Below are 22,258 nucleotides of genomic sequence, written 5' to 3' on the forward strand. Positions count from 1 at the left end.
CCCCCCATTATCCTCCTAAACTCCATCGAGTACAGTCCCAGAGTCCTCAAGCACTCCTCATGGGAGCGGGGTGTGTGGGGGGTGGGGCGAAGATGTATAGTGGGTGTTGATGGAGGGGTTTGGGTGGGGCGTGGGGGCGGTGTCGGGTGCCAGGGTAATGGGTGGAGCAGTGAGAGGGAGCGGGATGATTTCAATGTTGGGGATTGTTGGGGCTGTTTGGTAAATGCTATCCCGGTCAGCAGCTGGGAACGGGATCTCACTGTGGAAGAGGGAAGGGGCAGAAAGTCTGCTTTTATCAAATATCCACCCAGGCATGGAGAGGAAACATTGGAGGAACAAGGCGACAGAGTGAGGGCTGCAGAACAGGCATTCTGAGGCTCTGTCTGTCACATACACGATGGGCTGAATGGCCTTGTTCCCCTCACAATGCTGTTCGGGCTGCACTGGAGAATGTGCTCACAAGACTGTGAGGCGTAGAAACACGCGTCAGTGTGATTTTCACCAGTTACTGCCTCTGCCAACTAAGGGACACAAACATTCAGACATGCATTGAGAGCACGCCATTCGGCCCCTTGAGTCTGTGCTGCCCCTCAATGTGATCCTGGCTGATCAGAGAACTCACCACTTGAAGTACACATAGTCTGCAGGATCGGCCAATCACGGGCCTCTTTAATCCAGGGACACCCTTATCGTCCTGGGGCCTGGGTTCAAAACGCGGCTCGTAACAATCACCGCACTGTCGGAGGGTCAGTGCTGAGGGAGTGGGCACTGTCGGAGGGTCAGTGCTGAGGGAGTGGCACTGTCGGAGGGTCAGTGCTGAGGGAGTGACACTGTCGGAGGGTCAGTGCTGAGGGAGTGGGCACTGTCGGAGGGTCAGTGCTGAGGGAGTGGGCACTGTCGGAGGGTCAGTGCTGAGGGAGTGGGCACTGTCGGAGGGTCAGTGCTGAGGGAGTGGGCACTGTCGGAGGGTCAGTGCTGAGGGAGTGACACTGTCGGAGGGTCAGTGCTGAGGGAGTGGGCACTGTCGGAGGGTCAGTGCTGAGGGAGTGGGCACTGTCGGAGGGTCAGTGCTGAGGGAGTGACACTGTCGGAGGGTCAGTGCTGAGGGAGTGGGCACTGTCGGAGGGTCAGTGCTGAGGGAGTGGGCACTGTCGGAGGGTCAGTGCTGAGGGAGTGGGCACTGTCGGAGGGTCAGTGCTGAGGGAGCGCCGCACTGTCGGAGGGTCAGTGCTGAGGGAGTGCCGCACTGTCGGAGGGTCAGTGCTGAGGGAGTGCCGCACTGTCGGAGGGTCAGTGCTGAGGGAGCGCTGCACTGTCGGAGGGTCAGTGCTGAGGGAGTGGGCACTGTCGGAGGGTCAGTGCTGAGGGAGTGGGCACTGTCGGAGGGTCAGTGCTGAGGGAGCGGGCACTGTCGGAGGGTCAGTGCTGAGGGAGTGGGCACTGTCAGAGGGTCAGCGCTGAGGGAGTGGGCACTGTTGGAGAGTCAGTGCTGAGGGAGCACCGCACTGCCGGAGGGTCAGTGCTGAGGGAGCGGGCACTGTCGGAGGGTCAGTGCTGAGGGAGTGCCGCACTGTTGGAGGGTCAGTGCTGAGGGACCGGGCACTGTCGGAGGGTCAGTGCTGAGGGAGTGGGCACTGTTGGAGGGTCAATGCTGTGGGAGCGCCGCACTGTCGGAGGGTCAGTGCTGAGGGAGCGGGCACTGTTGGAGGGTCAATGCTGAGGGAGCAGGCACTGTCGGAGGGTCAATGCTGAGGGAGTGGGCACTGTCGGAGGGTCAATGCTGAGGGAGCGGGCACTGTCGGAGGGTCAGTGATGAGGGAGCGGGCACTGTCGGAGGGTCAATGCTGAGGGAGTGCCGCACTGTCGGAGGGTCAGTGCTGAGGGAGTGCCGCACTGTCGGAGGGTCAGTGCTGAGGGAGCGCTGCACTGTCGGAGGGTCAGTGCTGAGGGAGTGGGCACTGTCGGAGGGTCAGTGCTGAGGGAGTGGGCACTGTCGGAGGGTCAGTGCTGAGGGAGCGGGCACTGTCGGAGGGTCAGTGCTGAGGGAGTGGGCACTGTCGGAGGGTCAGCGCTGAGGGAGTGGGCACTGTCGGAGGGTCAATGCTGAAGGAGTGGGCACTGTCGGAGGGTCAATGCTGAGGGAGCGGGCACTGTCGGAGGGTCAATGCTGAAGGAGTGGGCACTGTCGGAGGGTCAATGCTGAGGGAGCGGGCACTGTCGGAGGGTCAATGCTGAGGGAGTGGGCACTGTCGGAGGGTCAATGCTGAGGGAGCGGGCACTGTCGGAGGGTCAGTGCTGAGGGAGCGGGCACTGTCGGAGGGTCAGTGCTGAGGGAGTGGGCACTGTCGGAGGGTCAGCGCTGAGGGAGTGGGCACTGTTGGAGAGTCAGTGCTGTCGGAGCGCCGCACTGTCGAAGGGTCAGTGCTGAGGGAGTGGGCACTATCGGAGGGTCTCTGCTGAGGGAGCGGGCACTGTCGGAGGGTCAATGCTGAAGGAGTGGGCACTGTCGGAGGGTCAATGCTGAGGGAGCGGGCACTGTCGGAGGGTCAATGCTGAGGGAGCGGGCACTGTCGGAGGGTCAGTGCTGAGGGAGCGGGCACTGTCGGAGGGTCAGTGCTGAGGGAGTGGGCACTGTCGGAGGGTCAGCGCTGAGGGAGTGGGCACTGTTGGAGAGTCAGTGCTGTCGGAGCGCCGCACTGTCGAAGGGTCAGTGCTGAGGGAGTGGGCACTATCGGAGGGTCTCTGCTGAGGGAGCGGGCACTGTCGGAGGGTCTGTGCTGAGGGAGCGGGCACTGCTGGAGGGTCAGTGCTGAGGGAGCGGGCACTGTTGGAGGGTCAGTGCTGAGGGAGCGGGCACTGTCGGAGGGTCAATGCTGAGGGAGTGGGCACTGTCGGAGGGTCAATGCTGAGGGAGCGGGCACTGTCGGAGGGTCAGTGATGAGGGAGCGGGCACTGTCGGAGGGTCAATGCTGAGGGAGTGGGCACTGTCGGAGGGTCAGTGCTGAGGGAGCGGGCACTGTCGGAGGGTCAGTGCTGAGGGAGCGGGCACTGTCGGAGGGTCAGCGCTGAGGGAGCGGGCAGTGTCGGAGGGTCAGTGCTGAGGGAGCGGGTACTGTCGGAGGGTCAGTGCTGAGGGAGCGGGCACTGTCGGAGGGTCAGTGATGAGGGAGCGGGCACTGTCGGAGGGTCAATGCTGAGGGAGCGGGCACTGTCGGAGGGTCAGTGCTGAGGGAGCGGGCACTGTCGGAGGGTCAGTGCTGAGGGAGCGGGCACTGTCGGAGGGTCAGTGCTGAGGGAGCGGGCAGTGTCGGAGGGTCAGTGCTGAGGGAGCGGGTGCTGTCGGAGGGTCAGTGCTGAGGGAGCGGGCACTGTCGGAGGGTCAGTGCTGAGGGAGTGGGCACTGTCGGAGGGTCAGTACTGAGGGAGCGGGCACTGTCGGAGGGTCAGTGCTGAGGGAGTGGCACTGTCGGAGGGTCAGTGCTGAGGGAGCGGGCACTGTCGGAGGGTCAGTGCTGAGGGAGCGGGCACTGTCAGAGGGTCAGTGCTGAGGGAGCGGGCTCTGTCGGAGGGTCAGTGCTGAGGGAGTGGCACTGTCGGAGGGTCAGTGCTGAGGGAGTGGCACTGTCGGAGGGTCAATGCTGAGGGAGTGGGCACTGTCGGAGGGTCAATGCTGAGGGAGCGGGCACTGTCGGAGGGTCAGTGCTGAGGGAGCGGGCACTGTCGGAGGGTCAGTGCTGAGGGAGTGGGCACTGTCGGAGGGTCAGCGCTGAGGGAGTGGGCACTGTTGGAGAGTCAGTGCTGTCGGAGCGCCGCACTGTCGAAGGGTCAGTGCTGAGGGAGTGGGCACTATCGGAGGGTCTCTGCTGAGGGAGCGGGCACTGTCGGAGGGTCAATGCTGAAGGAGTGGGCACTGTCGGAGGGTCAATGCTGAGGGAGCGGGCACTGTCGGAGGGTCAATGCTGAGGGAGTGGGCACTGTCGGAGGGTCAATGCTGAGGGAGCGGGCACTGTCGGAGGGTCAGTGCTGAGGGAGCGGGCAGTGTCGGAGGGTCAGTGCTGAGGGAGCGGGTACTGTCGGAGGGTCAGTGCTGAGGGAGCGGGCACTGTCGGAGGGTCAGTGCTGAGGGAGCGGGCACTGTCGGAGGGTCAGTACTGAGGGAGCGGGCACTGTCGGAGGGTCAGTGCTGAGGGAGTGGCACTGTCGGAGGGTCAGTGCTGAGGGAGCGGGCACTGTTGGAGGGTCAGTGCTGAGGGAGCGGGCACTGTCAGAGGGTCATTGCTGAGGGAGCGGGCTCTGTCGGAGGGTCAGTGCTGAGGGAGTGGCACTGTCGGAGGGTCAGTGCTGAGGGAGTGGCACTGTCGGAGGGTCAGTGCTGAGGGCGTGGCACTGTCGGAGGGTCTCTGCTGAGGGAGCGGGCACTGTCGGAGGGTCAATGCTGAAGGAGTGGGCACTGTCGGAGGGTCAATGCTGAGGGAGCGGGCACTGTCGGAGGGTCAATGCTGAGGGAGTGGGCACTGTCGGAGGGTCAATGCTGAGGGAGCGGGCACTGTCGGAGGGTCAGTGCTGAGGGAGCGGGCACTGTCGGAGGGTCAGTGCTGAGGGAGTGGGCACTGTCGGAGGGTCAGCGCTGAGGGAGTGGGCACTGTTGGAGAGTCAGTGCTGTCGGAGCGCCGCACTGTCGAAGGGTCAGTGCTGAGGGAGTGGGCACTATCGGAGGGTCTCTGCTGAGGGAGCGGGCACTGTCGGAGGGTCTGTGCTGAGGGAGCGGGCACTGCTGGAGGGTCAGTGCTGAGGGAGCGGGCACTGTTGGAGGTTCAGTGCTGAGGGAGCGGGCACTGTCGGAGGGTCAATGCTGAGGGAGTGGGCACTGTCGGAGGGTCAATGCTGAGGGAGCGGGCACTGTCGGAGGGTCAGTGATGAGGGAGCGGGCACTGTCGGAGGGTCAATGCTGAGGGAGTGGGCACTGTCGGAGGGTCAGTGCTGAGGGAGCGGGCACTGTCGGAGGGTCAGTGCTGAGGGAGCGGGCACTGTCGGAGGGTCAGCGCTGAGGGAGCGGGCAGTGTCGGAGGGTCAGTGCTGAGGGAGCGGGTACTGTCGGAGGGTCAGTGCTGAGGGAGCGGGCACTGTCGGAGGGTCAGTGATGAGGGAGCGGGCACTGTCGGAGGGTCAATGCTGAGGGAGCGGGCACTGTCGGAGGGTCAGTGCTGAGGGAGCGGGCACTGTCGGAGGGTCAGTGCTGAGGGAGCGGGCAGTGTCGGAGGGTCAGTGCTGAGGGAGCGGGTACTGTCGGAGGGTCAGTGCTGAGGGAGCGGGCACTGTCGGAGGGTCAGTGCTGAGGGAGCGGGCACTGTCGGAGGGTCAGTACTGAGGGAGCGGGCACTGTCGGAGGGTCAGTGCTGAGGGAGTGGCACTGTCAGAGGGTCAGTGCTGAGGGAGCGGGCACTGTCGGAGGGTCAGTGCTGAGGGAGCGGGCACTGTCGGAGGGTCAGTGCTGAGGGAGCGGGCACTGTCAGAGGGTCAGTGCTGAGGGAGCGGGCTCTGTCGGAGGGTCAGTGCTGAGGGAGTGGCACTGTCGGAGGGTCAGTGCTGAGGGAGTGGCACTGTCGGAGGGTCAGTGCTGAGGGAGTGGCACTGTCGGAGGGTCAGTGCTGAGGGAGCGGGCACTGTCGGAGGGTCAGTGCTGAGGGAGTGGCACTGTCGGAGGGTCAGTGCTGAGGGAGTGGCACTGTCGGAGGGTCAGTGCTGAGGGAGCGGGCACTGTCGGAGGGTCAGTGCTGAGGGAGCGCCGCAGAATCATGTTTTTGGAATAGTAACTGGGATGTGGAGAAATTTCTTCCTGAGATGGAGATGAATGTTTCCACTGATGCCTCAGTGTTAAATGCCAGCCCTTGAATAGTAACCTTGAGCCTGGGGCTGATGGTTGTTATTTGGATCGTTGGGCTGGGTCAGATTTGTCCCTGTCTCATGTGCCGGGGTACAGTCAGTCCTGTTACTCTGATGCTTCACATTGTTGATTGTGCAATGGCAGTGCTAGCAGCACGGAGGGCAGGATACAGTCTTGCAGCCGCCGAGAAGGTGCCGAGAGAGATCAACATTCACCTTAATGAGGTCCCTTCCAAAACCTGTCACTGCCGGGGGGTAGCTGTTTGTGAGTGTGTGTGTCGAAGGGGTTTGCGGGTGGAAGGGAGCATACCAGGATGTGAGGGGAATTTGGTGATGTTGGCGTTGGGAAGTGTGGGTGTTGGTTTCAGGTGTCAATGTGGTGCTGGTGTGATAGCCACAACCTTTATACAGCACAACAGTGTCAAGGGTCTGAGCCGTCTCTTTCTGCTGCTGTTCCTATTGGGGCCACACTGTCTCAGGGGGCGGTGTGGGGGGGGGTGGTGTTGGATCAGTGGTGCTGAGGGTGTAACGGAGGAACAGTTGGTGGAATCCCCCCCACCCCCCGTGTTGTCCTGCACACTGGTTACCTGGGAAGCTGGGGAGAGCATCACTGTGCTTGGGATCTTGCTGTGCACACAGTGACCTTCTGCCTTGCCTGTAGAAGAGTGGCGCCATGGTTATTCAGGTTGGGTGTTGCTGCAGGAGCTAGGAGGCTGTAGGTTTTGTGTTTGATGGTGAATGATCATGGCATTGGGTGGAGGGCACCCTGTTAGCTCCCCGTGACAATGTTCTGTTCCACTTATTTCAAACTGTTTGATTCCTGGTCCTTCTATATCTTTGCAGACCTTGATTACACTGTCAGGATCCTGCTGTACTCAATCATCTTCCTCCTGAGTGTTTTCGGAAATACAATGATTATTGTGGTGCTCATTCTCAACAAGAGATTGCAGACAGTCACCAACTCTTTCCTGCTCTCGCTGGCCCTTAGTGACCTGATGGTTGCCCTTTTCTGCATGCCATTCACCCTCATCCCCAACCTGCTGGGAGACTTCATCTTTGGGCAGGCCATGTGTAAGATCACAGCTTATTTCATGGGTAAGAGGTGGCTCACTGCACAGCCTGAGGGTGGGAGCAGGGATTCAGGCCCATCGCAATGCACGGGCTCTGGGGGAACAGGTTTCTCTGTGTGAGTGTGCGCGTGTGTCAGTATATTTGTGTGTGTTAGTGTGTCTATGTTTATGTGTCTCTGAATGCCTGTGTCATTGTGTGTGTGTGTGTCTGTCTGTCTGTGTGTGTCGGTATATTTGTGTACGTGTGTGTGTGTGTGTGTGTGTGTGTGTGTCTGTGTGCCTGTACATTTGTGTGTGTGTGCTAGTGTGTGCCATTGCTTCTGTCTTTTCTATGTGCCCGTGTGTGTGTGTGTGTAAGTGTGTGTGTGTGTGTGTGTGTGTGTGTATATGAGTGTGTGCGTGCATGTATGAGTGTGTGTGTGTGTATGTGTGTGCGTGCATGAGTGTGTGTGTGTGTATGAGTGTGTGTATATGAGTGTGTGCGTGCATGTATATGAGTGTGTGTGTGTATATGAGTGTGTGTGTGTGTGTGTGTCTATGTGTGTGCGTGCATGTATATGAGTGTGTGTGTGTGTGTGTGTGTGTGTGTGTGTGTGTGTGTATTGGTCTCTGCCTGTGCATGACTGTATGTTATAATGATCCCAGCTGATGTTGCTGCTGACAAGTCAGATTGAAACCTTGCTTAATGGATCATATTTTGTTTCCTTTTACATTTCACATGGTGGTCCTTCTCTGAAAAATAAACCCACGATGCTGCAAAAGTGTTTTTCACAACAAAACACACATTTATTACACAAAGGAAATCAAGACAAAATAAATCAAACCAAACTATTTACGTATAAGTGAATTTGAAACATTTTGAAACACTTGGCAGAACAAGATGCCAACTATCCCAACAGCATCACTATACAATATTCAAATACCAGCAAGAGTTCTCTTCCCTTTCACATCAATAGGTTTGTTTCAGTTACAATTGTCTGTTTCAATTCCTGGTCTCATGAGTCCTTGATTATTCACACAACTGAGCTTAAACTTTCCACAAAAACAGAAATTGCTGGAAAATCTCAGCGGGTCTGGCAGCATCCGTGGAGAGAAATCAGAGTTAACACTTTGGGTTGAGTGACCCTTCCTCAGAGCTTAAATTTTCTTAGCTTCAAATAACTCTTTCAAGATTCTAACCAAATACCTCTGGTCTTGATTTTAAAATTCAAACTCTTTCACTGAGGTGAGAGATAATGGGAACTGAGGTGATCCATTGTCCTGAACCAACTCTGTAAGACCATAAGACTGAAGGAAATAGGAGCAGAAATTAGGCCACTTGGCCCACCAAGTCTGCTCTACCATTCAATTATGGCTGATAAGTTCCTCAACCCCATTCTCCCGCTTTCTCCCCGGAAACCTTGATCCCCTTGACAATCAAGAATCTATCTCAGTCTTAAATGTACTCTTTGACCTGGCCTCCACAGCCTTCTATGGCAATGAATTCCATAGAATCACCACTCTCTGGCTGACAAAGTTTCTCCTTATCTCTGTTCTATCTCTTTACTCTAAGGCTATGCTCTTGGGTCCTAGTCTCTCCTGCCAATGGATGCATCTTCCCAACATCCATTTTGTCCAGGCCATTCAATATTCTGTAAGTTTCAATTAGAACCCCCCCTCATCCTTCTAAACTCCAATGCGTATAGTCTCAGAGTCCTCAAACGTTCCTCAAATGTTAAGCTTCTCATTCCTGGGACCATTCTCGTGAACCTCCACTGAACCCGCTTCAGGGCCACTACATCGTACTTGAGATATGGGGCGCAAACTGCACACAATACTCCAACTGTGGCCTGATCAGGGCCTTATAAAGCCTCAGCAGTACATCTCTGATTTTGTGAACTGAACCCAAAACTTTTCAAGTCTATTGGTATTTCCCTTAAGCCAAAAAAATCAATTCCTGAATCTCCAAATTAAAAGCGAGCAAACACTGCTCCAATACAAATCCCATCACAACTGCAGGAGGCCTCACTGTCCCACACTTCTTCAAAACTAAATGGTTCCAGAAACTCTGATCAGGTAATCATTTAGGACCTCTGTGGGCTGGGGAGTGGAACAGAGAGAGAGACAGAGAGAGAGAGAGTATGTGAGTGTAAGGGTGTGTGTGTGTGTGTGTGTGTGTGTGTGTGTGTGGGGGGGGGTGGGGGTGGGGGGTGGGCAGGGAGAGAGAATGTGTGTGTATGTGTGGGGGGGAGCAGGGAGAGAGAATGTGTGAGTGTGTGTGAGAGAGAGAGAGAATGTGTGTGTGTGTGTGTGTGTGTTGGGGGGTGTGTATGTGTGTGTGTGTGTGTGTGTGTGTGTGTGTGTGTGGGGGGGGGGTGGGGGTGGGGGGTGGGCAGGGAGAGAGAATGTGTGTGTATGTGTGGGGGGGAGCAGGGAGAGAGAATGTGTGAGTGTGTGTGTGAGAGAGAGAGAGAATGTGTGTGTGTGTGTGTGTGTGTGTTGGGGGGTGTGTATGTGTGTGTGTGTGTGTGTGTGTGTGTTGGGGGGTGTGTATGTGTGTGTGTGTGTGTTGGGGGGTGTAGGGAGAGAGAATGTGTGAGTGTGTGTGAGAGAGGGAGAATGTGTGTGTGTGTGTGTGTGTGTGTGTGTGTGTGTGTGTGTGTGTGTGTGTGTGTGAGTGTGTGTGTGTGTGAGAGTGTGTGTGTGTGTGAGAGAGGGAGTGGGGGATGGGGAGGGCGACGGGGAGGAGGAGGAAGGAGACGAGGAGCGGGAGAAGGTGCGGGGGGGTGGAGGAGTGGGTGGGAGTGGGGAAAGGGGAGGAGGATGGGGCTGTGGAGGGGTTGGGGATGGGAGGGGGATGGGGCGGGGGGGTGAGAGATGGTGAGGGGGGAGGAGGATGGGGCAGTGGAGGGACCGGGGATGGGGAGGGGAAGTGGGAGGAGGTCAGGGAGGGGGAGTGGGATGTGGCAGGGGAGGGGGTGGGGGATGGGGAGGGGGAGGAGGATGGGGCAGTGGAGGGGATGGGGAGGGGGAGTGGGATATGGCAGGGGAGGGGGAGGGATGGGGAGGGGGAGGAGGATGGGGCAGTGGAGGGACAGGGGTGGGGGAGTGGGAGGAGGTCAGGGAGGGGGAGTGGGATGGGGCAGGGGAGGGGGTGGGGGATGGCGAGGGGGGAGGAGGATGGGAAGGGGGAGGAGGATGCGGCAGGGGAGGGGGAGGGGAAGTGAGTGCAAGGCGAGGTGAGGGGCTCTCCCTGTGGGAATGGCCCTTCCTGCCTCGGAGCCTGTTTGCTGTTTGTGGCTTCCCAGGTGTTTTGATGCTGAATTTCTTCCACAGGGATCTCGGTCAGTGTTTCCACTTTCAGCCTGGTGGCCATTGCGATCGAGCGATACAGTGCAATCTGTAACCCGCTGAAATCCCGGGTCTGGCAGACTCGCTCTCACGCTTACCGGGTCATTGCTGTCACCTGGCTCCTGTCCATTGTCATCATGATCCCATATCCCGTCTACAATCTGCTGCACCCCTTCCTGAAGGCCGATCGCAGCACAGCTCATAACTGTCGCCTAACCTGGCCCAGCAAACATGTACAACAAGCCTGGTAAGGAATTCTGAGAGAGGGTGAGAGCGAGCTGGCACCATTTCCCCTCCCCATGCTCCCCAACTCTACCCCACCCTCCCAGTCAATCTCTCACATTCCACCCTCCCTCCATCTCAGCTCACACCCACACCCTCCCCATCCTAATGCACTCCCAGTCCAGTTTATTGTACCTCAACCTCCCCGCCATGTCTACATCCGCCTCTCCCTCTGGAATGGCGTGGCACGGTGGCTCAGTGGTTATCACTGTAACCTCACAGTACCAGGGACCCAGGTTCGATTCCAGCCTCAGGTGACTGTGTGGAGTTTGCACATTCTCCCTGTGTCTGCGTGGGTTTCCTCCGGGCGCTCCGGTTTCCTCCCACAGTCCAAAGATGTACAGGCTAGGTGGATTGGCCATGCTAAATTCCCTTATTGTTCAGGGGTGTTTGGGTTCTAGGGGGATGGATCTGGGTGGGATGCTTCAAGGGGCGGTGTGGACTTGTTGGGCCGAAGGGCCTGTTTCCACATTGTAGGGAAGCTAATCTAATCACCTCCAGCCCCTCCACTCTCTGAGATCTCTGTGCTCCCCTGATTCAAAGAGTTTTTACAGCGAAGTAAAGCCTTCGACTGTCTGGTAGGCTGGTTATTAAAGTGGGACCCAGGGTGAGCTGACCACCTGGAGACAAAATTAGGTTAATGGCAGGAACCAGAGGGGAATGGTGAAGAGATAATGGGAACTGCAGATGCTGGAGAATCCAAGATAATAAAGTGTGAAGCTGGATGAACACAGCAGGCCAAGCAGCATTTCAGGAGCACAAACATAGAACATAGAGCATTACAGCACAGTACAGGCCCTTCGGCCCTTGATGTTGTGCCGACCTGTCATACCGATCTCAAGCCCATCTAACCTACACTATTCCATGTACGTCCATATGCTTGTCCAATGACGACTTAAATGTACCTAAAGTTGGCGAATCTACTACCGTTGCAGGCAAAGCGTTCCATTCCCTTACTACTCTCTGAGTAAAGAAACTACCTCTGACATCTGTCCTATATCTTTCACCCCTCAATTTAAAGCTATGCCCCCTCGTGCTCGCCGTCACCATCCTAGGAAATAGGCTCTCCCTATCCACCCTATCTAACCCTCTGATTATTTTATATGTTTCAATTAAGTCACCTCTCAACCTTCTTCTCTCTAATGAAAACAGCCTCAAATCCCTCAGCCTTTCCTCGTAAGACCTTCCCTCCATACCAGGCAACATCCTAGTAAATCTCCTCTGCACCCTTTCCAAAGCTTCCACATCCTTCTTATAATGCGATGACCAGAACTGTACACAATACTCCAAGTGCAGCCGCACCAGAGTTTTGTACAGCTTCACCACAACCTCTTGGTTCCGGAACTCGATCCCTCTATTAATAAAAGCTAAAACACTATATGTCTTCTTAACAGCCCTGTCAAAAGCTGACGTTGTGGGCCTAGACCCTTCATCAGAGAGGGGGATGGGGAGAGGGAACTGGAATAAATAGGGAGAGAGGGGGAGGCAGACTGAAGAAGGAGAGAAAAGACGATAGGTGGAGAGGAGAGTATAGGTGGGGAGGTAGGGAGGGGATAGGTCAGCCCAGGGAAGACGGACAGGTCAAGTAGGTGGGATGAGGTTAGTAGGTAGGAGATGGAGGTGCGGCTTGGGTGGGAGGAGGGGATGGGTGAGAGGAAGAACAGGTTAGGGAGGCAGAGACAAGCTGGACTGATTTTGGGATGCAGTGGGGGAAGGGGATGAGCTGGGCTGGTTTTGGGATGCAGTGGGGGGAGGGGACAAACTGGGCTGGTTTTGGGACGCGGTGGGGGAAGGGGCGATTTTGAAGCTGGTGAAGTCCACATTGATACCATTGGGCTGCAGGGTTCCCAAGCGGAATATGAGTTGCTGTTCCTGCAACCTTTGTGTGGCATCATTGTGGCACTGCAGGAGGCCCATGATGGACATGTCGTCTAAGCAATGGGAGGGGGAGTTGAAATGGTTTGCGACTGGGAGGTGCAGTTGTTTATTGTGAACCAAGCGGAGGTGTTCTGCAAAGCGGTCCCCAAGCCTCCGCTTGGTTTCCCCAATGTAGAGGAAGCCACACCGGGTACAGTGGATGCAGTATACCACATTGGCAGATGTGCAGGTGAACCTCTGCTTAATGTGGAATGTCATCTTGGGGCCTGGGATAGGGGTGAGGGAGGAGGTGTGGGGGCAAGTGTAGCACTTCCTGCAGTTGCAGGGGAAGGTGCCGGGTGTGGTGAGGTTGGAGGGCAGTGTGGAGCGAACAAGGGAGTCACGGAGAGAGTGGTCTCTCCGGAAGGCAGACAAGGGTAGTGAAGAGTTGTTTTTCAGACTGGAGGCCTGTGACTGGCGGTGTTCCACAGGGATCAGTGCTGGGTCCACTGTTGCTTGTTATTTATATAAACAATTTGGATGAGAATTTAGGAGGCACAGTTAGCAAATTTGCAGACATTGAAATTGGTGGTGAAGTGGACAGTGAAGAAGGTTATCTAAGATTACAAAGGGATCGCGATCAGTTGGGTGAAAAGGCTGAGGAGCGGCAGATAGAGTTTAATTTGGATAAATGTGAGGTATTACAATTTTGGTAAAACAGACAAGGACAGAGCCTATACAATTAATAGAACAAAGAACAAAGAAAATTACAGCACAGGAACAGGCCCTTCAGCCCTCCAAGCCTGCGCTGATCCAGATCCTCTATCTAAACCTGTCGCCTATTTTCCAAGGATCTATATCCCTCTGCTCCCTGCCCATTCATGTATCTGTCTGGAAACATCTTAAATGAGGCTTTCGTGCCCGTCTCTTCCACCTCCGCTGGCAACGCATTCCAGGCACCCACCACCCTCTGTGTAAAGAACTTTCCACACATATCTCCCTTAAACTGCCCTCCTCTCACTTTGAACTCATGACCCCTAGTAATTGAGTCCCCCACGCTGGGAAAAAGCTTCTTGCTATCCACCCTGTCTATACCCCTCATGATTTAGTAGACTTCAATCAGGTCCCCCCTCAATCTCCGTCTTTCTAATGAAAATAATCCTAATCTACTCAACCTCTCTTCATAGCTAGCGCCCTCCATACCAGGCAACATCCTTGTGAACCTCCTCTGCACCCTCTCCAAAGCATCCATATCCTTTCGGTAATGTGGCGACCAGAACCGTACACAGTACTCTAAATGTGGCCGAACCAAAGTCTTATACAACTGTAACATGACCTGCCAACTCTTGTACTCAATACCCTGTCCAATGAATGAAAGCATGCCGTATGCCTTCTTGACCACTCTATCGACCTGTGAAGTGACCTTCAGGGTACAATGGACCTGAACACCCAGGTCTCCCTGTGCATCAATTTTCCCTAGGACTTTTCCATTTACTGTATAGTTCACCCTTGAATTAGATCTTCCAAAATGCATCACCTCGCATTTGCCTGGATTGAACTCCATCTGCCATTCATCTGCCCCACTCTCCAGTCTATCTATATTCTGCTGTAATCTCTGACAGTCCCCTTCACTATCTGCTCCTCCACCAATCTTAGTGTCATCTGCAAATTTGCTAATCTACCTTCCTCCAGATCATTTATGTATATCACAAACAACAGTGATCCCTGTGGAACACCACTGGTTACAGGTCTCCAATTTGAGAAATTCCCTTCTACTGCTACTCTCTGCCTCCTGTTGTCCTGAGCTGTGGAATTCCCATCCGAACACTACCCCGCTAACCTCATTAATGTGCGTGAGTCACACTGTCAACATTGGCTGCTTCAGGGAATTCGGGCTCAGTGCTGAGCGGCTTCCTTGAGACTGATGGTGCTAATTTCTCCCTCACTATTCCAGGTACTTGTTCCTGTTATTTATCCTCTTCTTTTTCCCTGGAGTTGTGATGGCCACTGCTTATGGACTGATCTCCAGGGAGCTCTACAGGGGAATCCAGTTTGAGATGGACCAAAGAAAGGAAGCTAAAGGTTAGAATCTGCTTTTCACTAATGACAATAGGGTATATTTTTACGAAATAACACCTCAGAGGCAGAATTAGGCCATTCGGCCCATTGAGTCTGCTCTGCCAGTTGATCGAGGCTGCTGTGTTTCTCAATCCCATTCTCCTGCTTGCTCTGCAACCCACTGTCGGAGGGTCAGTGCTGAGGAAGCGGGCACTGTCGGAGGGTCAGTGCTGAGGGAGTGGCACTGTCGGAGGGTCAGTGCTGAGGGAGCACCGCACTGTTCGAGGGTCAGTGTTGAGGAAGCGGGCACTGTCGGAGGGTCAGTGCTGAGGGAGCGGGCACTGTCGGAGGGTCAGTGCTGAGGGAGCGGTGACTGTCGGAGGGTCAGTGCTGAGGGAGCGGGCACTGTCAGAGGGTCAGTGCTGAAGGGAGTGGGCAATATCGCAGGGTCAGTGCTGAGGGAGCGGGCACTGTCAGAGGGTCAGTGCTGAGGGAGCGGGCACTGTCGGAGGGTCTGTGCTGAGGGAGTAGGCACCGTCGGAGGGTCAGTGCGGAGGGAGCGCTGCACTGTCGGAGGGTCAGTGCTGAGGGAGCGGGCACTGTCGGAGGGTCAGTGCTGAGGGAGAGGGCACTGTCGGAGGGTCAGTGCAGAGGGAGCGGGCACTGTCAGAGGGTGAGTGCTGAGGGAGCGGGCAGTGTCGGAGGGTCAGTGCTGAGGGAGCGCCACACTGTCAGAGGGTCAGTGCTGAGGGAGCGGGCACTGTCGGAGGGTCAATGCTGAGGGAGCGCTGCACTGTCGGAGGGTAATTGCTGAGGGAGCGGGCACTGTTGCAGGGTCAGTGCTGAGGGAGTGGGCAATATCACAGGGTCAGTGCTGAGGGAGTGGGCACTGTCAGAGGGTCAGTGCTGAGGGAGCGGGCACTGTCGGAGGGTCAGTGCTGAGGGAGCGGGCACTGTTGGAAGGTCAGTGCTGAGGGAGCGCTGCAGTGTCGGAGGATCCATGCTGTGGGAGCGGGCACTGTCAGAGGGTCAGTGCTGGGGAGTGGACACTGTCGGAGGGTCAGTGCTGAGGGAGCGCTGCACTGTCGGAGGGTCAGTGCTGAGGGAGCGCTGCACTGTCGGAGGGTCAGTGCCGAGGGAGCGCTGCACTGTCGGAGGGACAGTGCTGAGGGAGCGGGCACTGTCGGAGGGTCAGTGCTGAGGGAGCGGGCACTGTCGGAGAGTCAGTGCTGAGGAGTGGGCACTGTCGGAGGGTCAGTGCTGAGGGAGTAGGCACTGTCGGAGGGTCAGTGCTGAGGGAGTGGGCACTGTCGGAGGGTCAGTGCTGAGGGAGCGCTGCACTGTCAGCGGGTCACTGCTGAGGGAGCACCACACTGTCGGAGGGTCAGTGCTGAGGGAGCGGACACTGTCGGAGGGTCAGTGCTGAGGGAGCACCACACTGTCGGAGGGTCAGTGCTGAGGGAGTAGGCAATGTCGGAGGGTCAGTGCTGAGGGAGCAGGCACTGTCGGAGGGTCAGTGCTGAGGGAGCGGGCACTGTCGGAGGGTCAGTGCTGAGGAGTGGGCACTGTTGGAAGGTCAATGCTGAGGCAGCGGGCACTGTCAGAGGGTGAGTGCTGAGGGAGCGGGCACTGTCGGAGGGTCAGTGCTGAGGGAGCGCCACACTGTCGGAGGGTCAGTGCTGAGGGAGCGGGCACTGTTGCAGGGTCAGTGCTGAGGGAGTAGGCAATGTCGGAGGGTCAGTGCTGAGGGAGCAGGCACTGTCGGAGGGTCAGTGCTGAGGGAGCGGGCACTGTCGGAGGGTCAGTGCTGAGGAGTGGGCACTGTCGGAGGGTCAGTGCTGAGGGAGTAGGCACTGTCGGAGGGTCAGTGCTGAGGGAGTGGGCACTGTCAAAGGGTCAGTGCTGAGGGAGCGCTGCACTGTCAGCGGGTCACTGCTGAGGGAGCGCCACACTGTCGGAGGGTCAGTGCTGAGGGAGTGCTGCACTGTCGGAGGGTCAGTGCTGAGGGAGCGGACACTGTCGGAGGGTCAGTGCTGAGGGAGCGCTGCACTGTCGGAGGGTCATTGCTGAGGGAGCAGGCACTGTTGCAGGGTCAGTGCTGAGGGAGTAGGCAATGTCGGAGGGTCAGTGCTGAGGGAGTGGGCACTGTCAAAGGGTCAGTGCTGAGGGAGCGCTGCACTGTCAGCGGGTCACTGCTGAGGGAGCGCCACACTGTCGGAGGGTCAGTGCTGAGGGAGCGCTGCACTGTCGGAGGGTCAGTGCTGAGGGAGCGGACACTGTCGGAGGGTCAGTGCTGAGGGAGTGGGCACTGTCGGAAGGTCAATGCTGAGGGAGCGCTGCACTGTCGGAGGGTCATTGCTGAGGGAGCGGGCACTGTTGCAGGGTCAGTGCTGAGGGAGTAGGCAATGTCGGAGGGTCAGTGCTGAGGGAGCAGGCACTGTCGGAGGGTCAGTGCTGAGGGAGCGGGCACTGTCGGAGGGTCAGTGCTGAGGAGTGGGCACTGTCGGAGGGTCAGTGCTGAGGGAGCGGGCACTGTCGGAGGGTCAGTGCTGAGGGAGTGGGCACTGTCAAAGGGTCAGTGCTGAGGGAGCGCCACACTGTCGGAGGGTCAGTGCTGAGGGAGCGGATACTGTCGGAGGGTCAGTGCTGAGGGAGCGCCGCACTGTCGGAGGGTCAGTGCTGAGGGAGCGGGCACTGTCGGAGGGTCAATGCTGAGGGAGCGCTGCACTGTCGGAGGGTCATTGCTGAGGGAGCAGGCACTGTTGCAGGGTCAGTGCTGAGGGAGTAGGCAATGTCGGAGGGTCAATGCTGAGGGAGCGCTGCACTGTCGGAGGGTCATTGCTGAGGGAGCGGGCACTGTTGGAGGGTCAGTGCTGAGAGAGTGCCACACTGTTGGAGGGGCAGTGCTGAGGGAGCGCCGCACTGTCAGAGGGTCAGTGCTGAGGGAGTGGGCACTGTCGGAGGGTCAGTGCTGAGGGAGCGGGCACTGTCGCACGGTCAGTGCTGAGGGAGCGGGCACTGTCGGACGTAGCTCTGATATTTAAGAATGACATCAGGGTGGGAATGACAGATGAGAAAAAGGTTGAATCAATGTTGGTGGAAATTAAAAATAGTAAGGGGAAAATATCACTCTGATAGGCGCTATCTGTAAGCCACGAAATAATAACATCACTGTGTAGCCGGCAATAACCAAATAAATAACTGGTGCATGAAAATATGGTACGACAATTGTCACGGGGATTTTAATCTGCATAGTGGTCCAACCAAGTCGGTCGAGGCAGCTTTGAGGACTTAATAGAAAGTATCTGTGATAGGTTTGGAACAGTATGTAATGGAACCGATGAGGGAGCAAGCTATTCTCGATCTGGTCCTGTGTAATGAGACAGGAACTGATGATCTCATAGTTAAGGTGCAGGAAGGCTGACTTTTCAGGCCTAGACCCTTCTTCAGAAATCCAGGTATGAATTCAGGAATGCGGATGCTGTAAACTGGATTCTGAGGTAGGGTCACCACACCAGAAACGTTAACTCTGATTTTCTTCTTCACAGATGCTGCCAGACCAGCTGAGCTTTTCCAGCAACTTCTGTTTTTTGTGACCACAGTAAGGCTGAATTTAAAAAACAGATGGATGGTGAGAAGGTGTCCTGTGCTTCACCAAAAGCGACCACAATGGGATGAGGGAGGAGTTGGTTCAGGTAGACTGGGAACAAAGATGAAATGGTGAGGTGTCTGAGGAACAGTGCAGGACTTTCAAAGTGATTTTTCACAGTGCTCAGGAAAAGTATACACCAGTGAAAAGGAAAGAATGTAGGAAAAGGGACAATCAGCCATGGAGAAATAAGGAAATAGAGGAGAGTATCAAATTGAAAGCTCATAGTTATAAACTGGCAAACATTAATGGGAACCTAGAGGATTGGAAAATCTTTAAAGATCAACAGAAAGCCATTAAAAAAGCTACAAAGGGAAGTAGGATGCATTATGAGAATAAACTAGCTCAGAATATAAAGACATATAGCAAAATTTTCTATAAATATACAAAACGAAGAAGAGTGGCTAAGGTAAACATTGGTCCTTTAGAGGATGAGAAAGGGGATTTAGCAATGTGAGCTGAGGAAATGGCTGAGGCGTTGAATAGATATTTTGTTAGTCTTTACAGCGGAAGACACAACATGCCAATAATTGATGACAGGGAGGCTATGTCAGGTGAGGCCCTAGAAATGATCATTATCACTAAAGAGATTGTGTTGGGCGAGCGAATGGGGCTAAAGGTAGACAAGTCTCCTGGCCCTGATGGATTGCAGCCCAGGGTACTAAAAGAGATGGAGGGAGTAATAGCAGCCGCACCTGTGACAATTTACCAAAATTTGCTGGACTCTGGGGCAGTTCTGTCAGATTGGAAAACAGCAAATGTGACGCCCCTGTTTAAAACAGGAGCGAGTCAAAAGGTGGGTAACTATAGGCCATTAGCTTCACTTCTATAGTGGGGAAAATGCTTGAATCTATAATCAAGGAAGAAACAGCGAGACATCTGGATAGAAATTGTCCCATCGGGCAGATACAGCATGAGTTGATGAAAGGCAGGCCATGTTTAACTAAGATAACAAAGTGTAGAGCTGGATGAACACAGCAGGCCAAGCAGCATCAGACAAGATAGTGGAATTCTTTGAGGACGTTATGAGCACAGTTGACAATGGGGAACCAGCAGGTGTGGTGTGTCTGCATTTCGAGAAGGCATTTGGCAAGGTGCTGCACAAAAGGCTGGTGCATAAGATAAAGGTGCAGAGCGTCACAGTCATATATTAACATGGACGGAGGATTGGTTAACTAACAGGAAGCAAAGTGTGGGGATAAATAGGTTTTTTTTCGGTTGGTTATCAGTGGCTAGTGCCTCAGGGATCAGTGTTGGGACCACAGATGATTTATAGTTGGGGACCAAGTGCAGTGTGACAACGTTCTCAGATGACACGAAGATGAATGGTAGAGCGATATCTGCAGAGGGATACAGATAGGTTAAGTGAACAGGTAAGGGTCTGACAGATGGAGTATAATGCTGGTAAATGTGAGGTCATCCATTTTGGTAGGAAGAACAGCCAAATGGATTATTATTTAAATGGAGAAAAATTGCAACACGCTGCAGTGCAGAGGGACCTGGGTGTCCTGGTGCATGAATCACAAAAAGTTGGTTTTTAGGTGCAGTAGGTCTTTAAGAAGGCAAATAGAATACTGTCCTTCATTGCCAGAGGGATGGAGTTTAAAAGCAGGGAGGTTATGCTGCAGCACATAGGGTGCTGATGAGGCCACACCTGGAGTACTGTGTGCAGTTTTGGTCTCCTCACTTGAGAAAGGATGAACTGGCACTGGAGCGAGTGCAGAGATTGATCTAGGTTGATTCTAGAGTTCAGAGGGATGGCTTATGAGGAGCAATTGAGTAGACTGGGACTAGAGTCATTGGAATTTAGAAGAATAAGGGGGATCTTAGAGAAACACATAAAAATATGTAGGGAATAGCGAAGATAGAAGCAGGAAGGTTGTTCCCACTGAGGGTGGGGGTGAAAATAGAACTGGGGGTGGGTATAGCCTCAAAATAGGTGGGAGCAGATTTAAGATTGAATTGAGGAGGAGCTTCTTCACCCAAAGGGCTGTGAATCTGAGGAATTCTGTGCGGCAAAAATAGAAGCAGAAAATATAAACAGTTTAATCTAGTGGCAATCAATTAAAATCCCACCTGGTTCACTAATGCCCTTTAGGGAAGGAAATCTGCCATCCTTACCTGGTCTGGCCTACATGTGACTCCAGACCCACAGCAATGGGAGGTGATTCTGAAATAAAGTCACCCAGCTTTACCAAACTGTCAGTAAAGGATGGAATTGGAAGGACCACCATGGGGTGGTGGGGGGAGGGGGGGTGCACAGGGAACAGCAGAAGCAGCTCCACAGCATCCTCACTGGGGACAGCCAGGAGATCAAGGGGCGGCACGGTGGCTCAGTGTTTAGCACTGCAGTCTCACAGCGCCAGGGACCTGGGTTCGATTCCAGCCTCGGGTCACTGTCTGTGTGGAGTTTGCACATTCTCCCCGTGTCTGTGTGGGTTTTCTCCGGGTGCTCCGGTTTCCTCCCAGAGTCCAAAGAGGTTGGGTGGACTGGCCATGGGAAACTGCTCATATAGCATCCAAGATGTGCAGGCGAGGTGAATTAACCAGGGGAAATGCAGGGTCACAGGGGCTGGGTGGGATGCTGTAAGGGTCAGTGGGACCTGTTGGGCTGAAGGGCCTGTTTAGGCCCTGGGTTGAGAAGGAACATCTTTACCCAAAGGGGTGTGAATCTGTGGAATTCCCTGCCCAGGAAGGCTCCGTCATTGAATGTTATTAAGGCAAAGATAGATTATAGAACATAGAACATAGAACATTACAGCACAGTACAGGCCCTTTGGCCCTCGATGTTGTGCCGACCTGTCATACCGATCTCAAGCCCATCTAACCTACACTATTCCACGTACGTCCATATGCTTATCCAATGACGACTTAAATGTACCTAAAGTTGGCAAATCTACTACCGTTGCAGGCAAAGCGTTCCATTCCCTTACTACTCTCTGAGTAAAGAAACTACCTCCGACATCTGTCCTATATCTTTCACCCCTCAATTTAAAGCTATATTTAGATTGTTGAACAATTAAGCGTTTATGGTGAGTGGGTGGGTAAATGGGGCTGAGTCCATGAGGATATCAGCTCATGGTCCTACTGAGAGGTGGGGTGGGTCCTGCTCCTGTTGGATCTCTGAAGGAGATGTCGAAATTTCTCTCGGAATAACAATACGATAGGAATGTTGTGGGTCCCGGTGTTAACCAGTTGGAATTTGCCGTGTACAGCCCAGGTGAGTGGTAACACTGGCTCCAGCCTGGAACACAGCGAGGACAGCGATGGCTGCTACCTGCAGGTGGGAAAGCGCAGGAATACGATGGAGATGGTGACCCTGACCCCCAGCTCCAGCGCCAAGCTGGACCGTGCTCGCAGCAATGCCTCTGAGTCGAAGCTGGTGGCCAAGAAGCGGGTGGTCCGGATGCTGATTGTCATCGTAGTCATGTTCTTCATCTGCTGGATGCCCATCTACACCGTCAACACCTGGCGTGCTTTTGACAACCAGAATGCTATAAAGCATCTCTCTGGGGCGCCCATCTCCTTCATCCACCTGCTGTCATACACCTCGTCCTGTGTAAACCCCCTGGTCTATTGCTTCATGAACAAGAGATTCCGAAAGGCTTTCCTCAGCACCTTCGCACGCTGCCTACGTCCCCTCACCCTCCTCCGAGAGCAGGATGAGGAGCCTGGAGCGACTGGCACCTCCCTGTCCAAGTTCAGTTACACCACTGTCAGCACGGTGGGCCCCCCCTAGACACCCTCACCACCACTTCACTGCCCCCCCCAAACTCCTCACCACCCCCTCACTGCCCCCCCAAACCCCCTCACCACCCCCTAAACCCCCTCATCTCCCCCTCACTGCCCCCCAAACCTCCTCATCACCCCCTCACTGCCCCCCAGGCCCCCTCATTACCCCCTCACTGCGCCTCAAACCCCCTCATCACCCCCTCACTGCCCCCCAAACCCTCTCATCAGCCCCTCACTGCCCCCCCAGACCCTCTCACCGCCCCCAAATTACCCCCTCACCACCCCCTCACTGCTCCCTCTGAGACACTACACTCCATCAGCACAAGGTTATGGAGGTTGAGGGTTTTGAGTTTGAGGAGAATGATGTTCTGTTCGTAGCATCGAGTGCTCTGACCTT

The 22,258-nt window shown here is 55.2% G+C and overlaps 1 protein-coding gene across 4 annotated transcripts in view; it reads left to right on the plus strand.

The window, feature by feature from the left end:
* Window positions 1-21,921, plus strand: part of LOC125453662 (cholecystokinin receptor-like) — a 43,503-nt gene extending 21,582 nt beyond the window's left edge. For 2 of the 4 annotated variants that reach the window (XM_059646890.1, XM_059646892.1), the window contains exons 2-5: window positions 6,727-6,978; window positions 10,269-10,530; window positions 14,377-14,504; window positions 21,345-21,921. In XM_059646890.1, coding sequence (XP_059502873.1) covers window positions 6,727-6,978; window positions 10,269-10,530; window positions 14,377-14,504; window positions 21,345-21,868 — 1,166 coding nt within the window. In that variant the 3' untranslated portion in view covers window positions 21,869-21,921. The remainder of the gene's footprint in view (window positions 1-6,726; window positions 6,979-10,268; window positions 10,531-14,376; window positions 14,505-21,344) is intronic. The other 2 variants (XM_059646891.1, XM_059646893.1) reach the window with 2 other exon arrangements.
* Window positions 21,922-22,258: the final 337 nt, after the last annotated feature.

This window comes from Stegostoma tigrinum, chromosome 6, assembly GCF_030684315.1.
Source record: "Stegostoma tigrinum isolate sSteTig4 chromosome 6, sSteTig4.hap1, whole genome shotgun sequence".
NCBI lineage: Eukaryota > Metazoa > Chordata > Chondrichthyes > Orectolobiformes > Stegostomatidae > Stegostoma > Stegostoma tigrinum.